We start from the raw sequence: 11,727 nt of genomic DNA on the forward strand, positions 1-11,727 counted from the left end.
TGTTTAAGTGAAACCTGAAAACTGTTAGTAATTACATTTAATAAGTGGGTGATATGCAAGTAATGGGCAGTAACTGCAAATAAGAGCTGGAATTTCACAAAATTAATTTCCATCTGCTCTTACATTAAAATATTTCAGTACAAACTGCAATGTTAGTGCACCCTCAAGTTCTATAAAGTATTAAGATGTGAAATATGTAGTTTGTTTGAATTCATCATCAATGGTATGTACTCCAACTGTTGTGTCTCACAAATCTGTAAATTTTCATACTTAAGTCCATAAATGACCCACCTCCTTAAATGAGGCTAGATTTTCCACACCAACCCTCACACAGTTTTACACAGTAAACTAGTAAAGTGCCCTAAAACAAGCAATCCCTTATACTGTAGTCACAGAAAGAAAGGAATTATATCGTCTTTTATCGTCTGTGGACATTGTGCCATGTGTCAGCAGCTCCTGAATGGTCATCCAGTTGTCAAATATCTTCTTGTTCCTCCTCTTCATCATCTTTTTACGGCTAAGCTGGATAATATCAGGCTCCTTGTTGTCCATTGCTCCTGCTTGTTCTTTGTTCTCTATGCAGCACTGCTTCATGAGTTCCCGCCTCTGATGCTGTTCTTTGGCTCGTGCCGCATGCTGTTTGCGCTCCTCCTTGTTCCAGTATCGTCCCAGTTTTAGTTCGCTTGCTGCATCGTCATCTGTAGTTGCGCTGCAGCGTTCTTCTTGAATGCACAAAGCTCGCTTCTTCAGAAGCTGGTCCCTGATAGGCCTTTTGGTGATGTGTCTTGTTCCATCGCTACGGATCTTTACCTTCCACCCCATCTTTGGCCTGGACTCAGTGGGGGTGGTTTCTGCATTCTTGCACAGGCTGGCTAAGCTGACTTGACTCTGGGCATACTCTACAGCTGACTTCTGCTGGATAAGTTGCATGTAGCTTTGATAATGTTGTGCATGAGCTGGGATGCAGGTGTTCTGACGTAAGGAAGTTAAAAGACGCTTCCTTGGGTTCTTTTTCTTACTCTGCTTTCTTTTCCCCTGATTTATGACCTCTGGATCTCCAGGTAAACTCTTAGTGGGGCTGATCTCTTGAATGGGAGAGAGGTGATGTTTGGAGCATCCTGCTGTTGAGTTGCGTCTATGCATGGGAGAGCCTTTACCCTTGTCTCCAGCAACCATCCTTTGGGAGTCAGGATGTAAGCTCCAGCAGCTCTCTCCAGTGTTGTAAGCACTAGTAGAGCCTTTATTGTCCACGTGGTTATTGATGAGGTCCTGATGGACTTGCTCAAAGTGCTCGGTACTAGGATTTTTGGCTTGCAGATCACCAACTTCAGCCTGAAGCCTGTGTGCTTGTATGATACTCAGGCACTCAAGCTCAATGTTCAGTAACTCCTCATTAAGCATCTGAATCTCTTGATCATCAGAGTCTACACTAACCCGCTTTCCAAATAGTGTGGCATCATGCTCCAGAAATCCCTGAAGACCGTTACCATTCACCAGAGATTTCAGTTCAAGCAGTTTCCGGAAACGTTCACATGCCGTGCCAGGTATACCAAGGAAGTTTCCACTGTCAACTAAAAGGAAGGAGTCATTGCTTAAGTGCATGTCCCCACTTTCAACAGTGTCCGGATTATTGTTGTACTTCTTGTGGTTTTCTGGGAGAGTGTCATAGAGGGAATTCTGGTCATCCCCCAAGATGTCCTGCTCTGAGCTTTCATCATTCCGAGTGCTTTCATCTGTGCGGCCTACACCGCTGTCTTTCTCATGCTGGTTGGATAGTAAAGTAGCCGTATCTGTAGTTCCTCCATCTTCTTCATTTGTGCTCTGTTAAATTGAGTGGGTAGAACTTTTAATAGCTTGCAAATCACTTTTATAGTGAGGATAGCACCTTTTAATTGGATGAAGTGAGCAATTCACTGTTGACTTGACCCTTATTAACTTGCCTGCTGCAGCATACTTGCAGTGAACTCCTTGACCTTGTGATGTTGCTGCTCCAGTGTGCCCATGTGCAAGTCATCTAAGTTGTATCTATCCTCCACCAACCAGCCAACATCCTGCAACCCATACCAAAATGCAATGTCATTCTTTAACTTAAATCACAAGTGTCCAAACCTGCTACAGAAGGGCCACCTTCATGTACAATTTTGGTCCTGTTAGTTGAGGTGTGTTTAAATTGGGTTTGAGCTAAACTGCAGAAAGGTGGTCCTACAGGAGCTGGATTGGAAAACCCTGACATTAATCAAATGTAATTTACCAAAATCTTTATCTGCAAGTGCACAGAACAGTTAGCAGACCTGACTTTCTGGTCGAGCCACTAGAAGGGTCACATTCTTACTCTCCACCTTGGTCAGAAGTGTCACTGCCTCCTCATGGCTCTGGATGTCCATTCCATTGATCTTCAGCATGTGAAGAATAAATACAATAAGCTTTCTTTTATATTTTAGCCAAAATAGATTAAAAAAAAAAAACCAATGGAACAAATTCTACCTGGATAATTTGGTCTCCTTCCTGAACTCTGCCATCTTTTGCAGCAATTCCTTCTGGATCAATCTAAGCAGGGTAAGAACCGTGTATTTAGCCTTAACATTTGAGGTGCGAGTACACCGGAATACCTAAAGCTGCACTAAGCAAGTCTGATGCATGCACACACACTAAATCAAAGTTGTAATTGTTGGAAAACTGCCTGAACAATTACTGTCTTGAGAAATTCCCACTGTAGAACCCTACCTCGTTAATATAAATGGCAGACTTCTCGTCATCCGTCTTGTAACATAACTTCAGGCCAAGCTTATCCTGAGTGGTTTTCCTCTGCAGATCCACCTCCTATAAAACATAGGTAATTGATTTTGATGACAAAGATTAAGCATTTTAGTCATTGTTAACATAAGACATAAGCCAAAGCCAGTCTGAGAATTTGTAGTGCTTGCTGCACTTTAGATGATTCATTTGCATGATAAATCCATGTGCAATTAAAGTGGTCTTGGGAAAATATTAGCAGGTATATGAAATCAAAATTAAAATGACCTCAGAAGACATGCAGATTAAACATGATTTGAACGTGCATTGTTCACTAAGAGTGAGTGAATACAGTCTATGCAAATACCTCATATTTCAGTCCTCCACTCTCAATGTCTTTCTGTACTCCGTCATGGAAGTCTGAGGGGTAAGGTGAGTCACGTCTTTCCATTTGATACCTTCAATACAATGAAAAAATAGCCCCATTCACAGAAAATCTCATTTTAAAATAAAAATTAAAAGTTTTTGTTATGATACAGTTGGTGAAAGAAATGCTTAACAAACACTGATTAGCGCTTACTGTGAGGGTGAACAGAAACTGTCCAGCAAAGCCATACATGGTGTTGAAGGTGATTGTAAGTTGGCCAAAGTCTCTATTTGTTGCAAGGTTTTCAGCGTAATGTTGGTCTGAGTACTGTTGTCCATTCGTTGGGTTGGTTTAAGAGTCTTGCAAGTCTTTTGTGCCGTCCTGCGCAATACCCGAACCTCAATAGGGTCTTTAGCAGTTTGGAAAGCCTCTACTGCTTGATCATGGGTGGCGACAGAAAGGGTTCTTCCATTTACCTACAGAAAAAAAAAAAAAAGTTTGAATGATTAAAAAAAAAGGAGACACGTGGGACAAGGTTTTCAGAGTAATAATACATAGTACTGGATGCTCTTTTACAACCTTGGCAAAGAGTCCACATTAACGTTTACTAACAGTATATTGAAACCTTGTTCGTGATAGTGTAAGTTAACTCCTTTTGTGGGTCAGTTTGTGTGCTATCACATTTAATTATTTTAATGTTAACAGGTTTACATTTGTTAACATGTAAATAGTTGTATTAACATAAAAAGATTAAACTGAGCCATAAGATATTTAACAAACAGAAAAGGAATATAAAGTCCCTGAACAACTGGGGGTTAGCTGCTTTACGGAGACAGAGTTGCCAGTTCTTGCTGTAAGATGTCTTCCACCAAGGCACTTGCAAGTTCTCAAACATGTCTGGGGGGGACACGGGGTTACATGTGGTTTGCCACTGCAAGGACGAGCAGCTGTCCTTCCTGTTGCGCTGTCTTAGGCCTCTTACATTAGGGACACTGCAGTGTATTTCTCTGGGCACATCTGCAGTCCTCAAGCCTCCCGGCTGCAGGACTATGGCATGTTCACACAGGTGATCAGGGACTCTGGTCATCTTTCATCTGCTTTAATTTCATAAGTTATATTAACTATGATCTTGATTGCCTGCCGCCTGTAAACCGTTAGTGTCTTATTGACTTTTCCACAGGTGCATGTGCAATAATTGTTTATGGTTCATTGAACAAGCATGAAAATATTGTTTAAACCTTTTCCAATAAATATTTGTAAAGCGTATTTGGATCGTACAAAATAATCTTTAAAATATACTATCCTGAATAAGGATTTTTTATGAGTTTTATATACGTGTATAATTAATTTAATCCAAAGCATGCCTGCATGCATTTTCTCTGGGATTCGAACCCATGACCGTGACGTTGCTTGTATCATGCTCTACCAGTTTGCATTCTACATGAGCTCTGCTTTTGCAAGGTTCACGTCACATTATACAGTAGTCTTCAACAGCCTGCAGATCTGCATGTACATAATGTAAGGAACAAAACCCTTATACTTCTATGAAATGCAAACTGAGCAGAGATTTTCAAGAATGCACTTAAAATGCCACTTTAATTGTATGCATTGTCATCCCAACTCTATAATATATACCAAACTTGAGTGCAATGTGTGGCTCGCTGTACATTAACTCTAAAACCAGATGTGAGGTCAAAATCCAAAAACCTGCTGATTTCTGAGGAGGGGATTCAGCATTCCAGATAATGTACAGCAGGTGGGACAGCTGAGGATTGTTTTATGCATTTTAACAAACTTAAAAAAAACAAAAAAACAAAGTATAATAAAAATCCTCTGGTATAAATCTGAATATAAACACAAACAGGTGTTGTTAGAAAACACTCTCTGTCTTTTGATGCCATACCCCTCCTTTCTGTCTCTTTCTCTCTCCTTCTCTGAATCACCCCTCCTCTATCTGTTCTCTCTCTCTCTTGTATGGTGTTTGAATGTCTCTTACGCAATATTCAAGGTAAAGGAAGTCTATTCCTTATATGGATATGCTTTTCTGTATATGTGGCAATTTTATACAAAACACATGTTCTTGGGAAAAACATCCTGTATGGGTATGTCACCCTATCCTCATTGGTTAAGAGGGTAAAAACTCCCCTCGACATGCCTATATAAGATCTGTATTTCTGTGAATAAATTGAAGTATTGAGAATACATGGACTGTGTGTTTTCTTACTTCCCGGCCATATTTATTTACACTTGGAGAGACCGAGAAGATTTCACGGTGGCAAAGAGATACGAGGGACCAAATTGTTATTTTTATTAACAGGTGTATGGTACAGAAAGACAAAGCAGGTCTAATGCCATCCATTTGACTCGGTTAATAGGCTTGTATTTCTAGCTGACTGGAATGAGAAAAACATATGGACACATAAGAACAGAACCTGCAAGATACAAGTTAATGATTTGGTGACCAAGAATGAAAGACTCCAGGCAAATGTTGTCATATGAAAGACTGACTTTTTGACCTAAAAACAGTTCATTTGGCTAAACATTGCAAAGCCAGTCCTGAATGTGAAGGACTAATTTACCGAGATATTTATGACCGGAAGTTCGGTTTTAACATTATCACACAGTTAGTGAGATTTAATTTATCGATTGAAGTCCAACAGGGTGTGTAAAAGCTTTTGAATTACAGAAGGAAATGGCTATGTGCCAGTAAGCTAATGGGAGAGAACTTCATTTATCAAAGCGATGTAAGACTCAAATCTCAAAGCTAATGTCCTCTGGGACCTCGACTCAATCTGCTGTCTGTTCTGGAATCTTGCAGTGGCAATAACACACATGGGAGCTTTGTCGGTGTGCCCATTCATGTGTGAACTGACAAACTACTTTAAATTCACTCACACTGTTTCTCGAATGCCGTTTGGCACACAGGGCAAAATATTCACTGCATATACTTGTTTAATTCAATGAGACATCCTTTGCCTGACTACAGCCACTTTTAAAGTTGCATTAAAGCAAGACAAATTCTGTATGTAGTGATTCAGCTAGTTTGATAACCAATAACCTGTTAATCTTTTTACGATTGATGAATTAATCAAATAAACAAACTTTATTTCCATCTTTTCATTGAAAAGCATGACATTCTGTATTTTGCCCACTTCTCTCCTTCATACAATGTATAAAACGTAGGCCAAAAAATTGTTTTAAAAAGTAAATGAAACACACTATCTGGAAAAAATTACATTTTTACTTAGAAACTGCTAGCAAATTGAAGCCTGACAAATGATTACAAAGAAGCCGCAAGTAACGCACTGAATTAAACATCAAATTTTGAAGTAGAAAGACTGAAATAATATTTTCTTGTCAAATGTTCTCAAATAATCTTTGTTTTATGCACAACTTTGAAAAAATGTGTTGTTTTTACACAGGCAACACAGTACTAAAGTTGCTTACCATACAAAAAAAACTAAATCAAACACTGAAATGTAAATGTATAAATATTAATATTTCCCTAAATTTAGCTACTTTTTGTTAAGTGATGCACTAAAATATAATAGAGTTTGATTGGATGCAAGTTAATAAGCCCATTTATTTCACAGTTCTAAATGCACAATTATGGCTTGTATTTTAATATTTGCATTTAACATCAATTTTCCTTTTTTAGCCTCTTTTAAAGAGTTCAGTTCCCACTTTCAGCCATACAGGAGTTCAGCTGGAGGTTAAATTACAGTGGGAGCTAATTTCACATAAACAAACAAACACACATTCATTAAGTATTGTGATGACACGCCAAACATTTCTCGCTCTTCTTCAGTAGAGTGTGACCCTCTCATGACCCTGTCAAATGTACACAGTCTCCAAAACACATTCCTTCCTTCGGCAAAATAACCTTTCGCAACCTTTTTTAGCATGCAAACAACCTCCAGAGACAAACCGTGTAACCTCAAAGGCATTCGAAATGTGTTCATTCAATTGTCTTAATCAAATTATGATTAATTCAATCAAAATGAATGACATTTCTTAATCAATTAGAATTTAATCAGACTATGAAGCCTTTACTCCCAGTGTACGTTAATGAGGAATAAACAAACCAAAATGACACCAACAAGTCAACCAAAACACAACTTGACAAACTATGCATTTTTTTTTTACCTGACATTTGCCTTGTAGTAGTTTGTAGTGCTCATCTGACCGCTGTATAGTACAAAGACTACAGCCCATGGTGGAAACCCATCAGCAAATATTACACCGACTCCAAAATGTGATCATAAAAAGAGAGTGTCTATAGAGCCTGAAGCTTACAGACACAACAACTTCAGCACGAGTCTGTGTTTGTGTCTGTAAGCCACGCATGTGAGAGCTTGTTCCCTCCTCCCATTCACTGCAGCCATCTCTCCCTCTCTCAGTAAAGTGTTGTCTATATCCTCAACTACGTTGTTTTTATAATCATAAAAACAATTCAAACCCGTAATCAACCATCCACCACATTACCAAAGATTATAATAACCACGTTCCTCAGGTGTGGCGCAACAGAGGCTGTTTTGTAATGTGCGGAAACAAGTCGTGAAAATGCTTTGTTGGGGGCCAATTAAAAAGCTCACTTCTCCAATTACTGGCACGAGCATGTCGATAGGAAAATTCTTGCTATAAAATGAGCAGTTCCTGTTATGTCAGAGTGCTCAGCAGCGGTACAACAGCAACCAGAGGGTGTTGTTATTTGTTATTCCTCCAAAAGTACATGAATGCTCAGCCTTTGGGTTCCAGCTTGTGATGTAATCTGGCATGTCACAGACAGGGTTACATGTGTTCATTGATTCGGACCGCATTACTGCAGAAATGAACAGAACTTAATGGTTCATGATATGAGGAATCCATTTTTCAATTATCTTTTCACATATAAGACTTCACTGTAGCATAAAAACAAATTTATTTGTAAGTTTCAGTATTCTAAATGTATCTACCAATGCTCTTTTGATGATCTATCCATCCAAGCCGTAAAAAATTACAGCCAGTAAGACTTTCTATTTTTAAAAATAAATTATTACTTTTATACATCAAGGATGTATTAAACTGATCAAAAGTGACAGTAAATACATTTATAATGTGATAGATTTCTATTTCAAATAAATGCTGAATTTTCTATTCATAAAGGAATCCTGGAAAAAAATAAAATGCAGCAAATCAGCTGCTGAAATTTCTCAGAATGATTTCTGAAAGATCATGTGACACTTAAGACTGGAGTAATGATGCTGAAAATTCAGTTTAGGAATAAATTACATTTGAAAATATATTTAAAAAAGGAAAACTTATTATAATAATATTCTCAATATTACTGTTTTACTGTAGTTTTGATCAAATATCTTGATGTGAACAAGAGAATTCTCTCAAAAACTGGATTTTTAGATTGCTCTTGAATTATATTTTAATCTAGAAATGTAAACATTAAGTTTATTACATTTTTATTTCACAAACTTCAAATCAGATTTCATGAGTAAGACTAATTTAACAACTGCTCTGAGTGATTTAGCGAGTTAATTTAGTGAAGAATTCATCTTAATTGTAAACAGTCTTGAATGATTTATTAAAAGATCCAGTTCATAAGAGTCATTTGAACCGGACTTCACTGGTGGCTCTGTATGTTTGTTTTTGACAACAGCCTGAAAGGACAAATTAACAGAGAAAGATGTAAATTATTCAGATTATTCACAGTCTTTAGATCACTTCTTGTCATTTCAGTAGTGGCAGGAGTTTTTATGGGGTGGGGTCGCTGGTCCCACGCCCAACCCTCCTCCTTTATCCGGCCTTGGGACCGGCATGTCCTACCCTGGACAGGTGGCAACCCCCTCCTTGCCGATCTTGACTTTGCCGATGATAGCATTGTTTTCGGCCCGACCCAAACTGCCCTACGAGATCTCACTACAGCCCCAGAAAATTAAGCAGCCAGTGCTGGACTCTGAATCAGTGGACAAAAGACCAAAGTTATTTACATCGGTTGCAAAACTCGAGAGTCCTGATTACCATCAGAGGACAACAGGTTAAAGAAGTGGCGAACTTCACTTATATTGGCAGCGTCATCTCCTCGCACAGAGTGCTATGTTGTCTGTCGCATCGGCAAGGCATCTGCCTGTTGGACGTTTTCCACCTCTGATGTCTGCGACACATCCTCAAGATCACTGGGACCATGTTACGAACGTGGACGTATACCGTCACGGCAACGCACGGCCTCTCTCCGTGACGTCACAGAACACGGTTTGCGCTTAGTCTGATACGTCTTATGCCTCCCCAACCACCGGCTACTTAAGACAGCAATACTCTGTCGGCCTGCACAAAGCAAATGAAAACAAGAATGACCAAAAATCACCTGCCGAAGGACTTTCATGGACGACCTGCCAGCAGCTAACATTCCATGGGGTGAGGCTGAAGTCGCAGCCGTTGGAGAACACTTGTCACCCTATGCGGAGGACTTAAGGTTAAGGGTAAAGGATTCAGTCTTTATCTCATTCAGCCTGCAAACTCACATTCACAACACAAGTTAAATATGATCTTGCCATGGAATTGAAGACTCCGCAGTAGTTGGAGATTCAACCAGCAGCTGGAGCTGTGACTCGGTGCTTAGCCCACATGCTCTGACACATTGAGCACCAGAGCTCATGTGGGTGATGCGAGTTTGAATCAAACGTGAGCTTTACAGATTCTGTTTCCTCCTCCTTATCATTTCCTGTCCTATCCAAAAGGGGGAAAATGCATATTTGCATATGAAAACACCAAGTTAAGTATGGTGAAAGGGAAGAAAACAGTATGGCAGACGCGGTGTAATATTGGTGGCTGTCAGCCATGCAAACACACATGACAACCAGACACATGGTGTTCTCTGTGGAAAGAAAAAGCAACATTTCCTCCTTCCGGATCAGTGACGGCATACAATATGTATTGGGCACATACTTAATACGTATGCAAACACTGAAGGAAGCACATGGTAAAAGCAGCGGTAAAGGGTTGAATGGCCCTTTACATTTATGTATGCTGATATCTAGATATCATTAAGCTGTTCCTCAGGGTCTATATAATCCTCTCATATGGCTCAGTGCTCCATCAGGCTAATGAAAATCTCTGCTTGAGGTTATGCATCACTGAGCTGCAGTGTCTGCCGCAGTGCATACAGCCAACTTAAAGGTGAAGTGTGGCTTTTTACTTGTACTTTCTCAACCAATGGCATGAGTCATTATTTTTGCAATTACGCTTGCTAATGCAAGTGGTGCAGAAATTAAACCCTTCTAAAAATAATTTAATTGCAGGAACCTCCAGTGTGGAATCAATATTATACATTTGTCAAGAAATTTGTAGCACTGGTGTATAATTGAACAAATCTATTACAGAAACAAAGAGCCTTATCAGTTCTGTGCGTTGCAGAGATTCATAGCATCTTTGGACAGCTGTGCTGTAGTTCATTGTAGTCATATCTTCTATTTCTGCCTGTAAACTGAGGAGAGATGAGTCAGTTTGCGGAAGAACACAGTGTCAGGACTGAGTCACCTTTTGTGACTGTGCTGAAAGCTGCTCAGTCTCTTTTGAACATCTCAGGAAAACCTTGACTCACTCTTCTGTTCCATTCTTCTATTCTAATCCATCTGGACTGTTATATGAAAGCATTATGAACCCTGCTCTATTATATACACTACTAATCATACACTACTGTTCAACTTGTAATATTGTGAAATATTACAATAAAAAAAATAAAAAAATTAAAATACAATTTAAAATAACCTAATATTCCTGTGATGGTAAAGCTGAATTTTCAGCATCATTACTCCAGTCTTGATGCAGTCAAGTCATGCATTTTTGTTCAGGCTGTTTTGATAAATAGAAAGTTCAAAAGAACAGTATTTATTTGAAATAGAAATACTTTGTAACATTATGTCTTTACCGTTACTTTATCAAATTAATGCACTATAGCTAAATAAAAGTTTTAATTTCCAGGCCAGGAAAAGGCAGAAATGACAAGTGCAAGAACCAGGGCAGAACTGACAGAAACAGAAGCCAGGGAGGAGTTGAAAGCAGGAGAAGTCAGGGCAAAGACAGAGGCAGGACAAGCCAAGGTGGAGTCGCCAGCAGAAAGTCCAGGACGCAGGCCAACAACAGAGTCAAGAGAGGGAGGAGCCATGGTGGAGCCCTACCAGGCAAAACCAGGGAGATGACAGACTGAGATGGAGCCAAAGGAAGTAGAGACTCAGGCAGAGCCGAGGAGACGAAGAACTGGGGTGATGGTGAAGGTCTGGAGGGCCGTGGCTGAGATGGTGGCTCGGCCGGGTGGGGCAGAGCTGGAGGGAATGAGGACCAAAGTGGAGCCGGAGGAAAGGAGGCGCCCGACAGAGCCAAAGGGATGGAGGGATGAGGCGTAGCCATAGAAGTGAAAGACCATGGTGGAGGCAGGTCGACGACTGACCAAGGCGGAGCTGGAGGGATGAGGGAACCTGGTGGAGTCTGAGGACTGACAGAGATCTGAGGCTCCTCTACATTGCAAAGGTGGGAACATAGAGGAAGAACCGATGAGCTGGAGGGAACTATCAGAGACGGAGCGAAAAGATTGGGTGGTTTTGGAAAAGGAGGCAGAAGAGGGAGGCTGGGCGGGAGCA

General features: G+C 40.0%; 1 protein-coding gene across 1 annotated transcript; it reads right to left on the reverse strand.

Annotated features, from left to right (window-relative positions):
• Positions 1 to 122: 122 nt before the first annotated feature.
• Positions 123 to 7,330, reverse strand: LOC107568048 (E3 ubiquitin-protein ligase PDZRN3-like). The gene is made up of 8 exons (XM_016253896.1): positions 7,247 to 7,330; positions 3,314 to 3,576; positions 3,101 to 3,191; positions 2,725 to 2,820; positions 2,485 to 2,547; positions 2,292 to 2,393; positions 1,941 to 2,051; positions 123 to 1,821 (listed from the first exon to the last, which is right to left on the reverse strand). The coding sequence occupies exons 1-8, from the start codon at positions 7,313 to 7,315 to the stop codon at positions 379 to 381; spliced, it is 2,238 nt and encodes a 745-aa protein (XP_016109382.1). The 5' UTR covers positions 7,316 to 7,330; the 3' UTR covers positions 123 to 378.
• Positions 7,331 to 11,727: the final 4,397 nt, after the last annotated feature.

Source organism: Sinocyclocheilus grahami, unplaced genomic scaffold (genome assembly GCF_001515645.1).
Source record: "Sinocyclocheilus grahami isolate Dianchi unplaced genomic scaffold, SAMN03320097.WGS_v1.1 scaffold1209.1, whole genome shotgun sequence".
In the NCBI taxonomy this organism is placed as follows: Eukaryota; Metazoa; Chordata; class Actinopteri; order Cypriniformes; family Cyprinidae; genus Sinocyclocheilus; species Sinocyclocheilus grahami.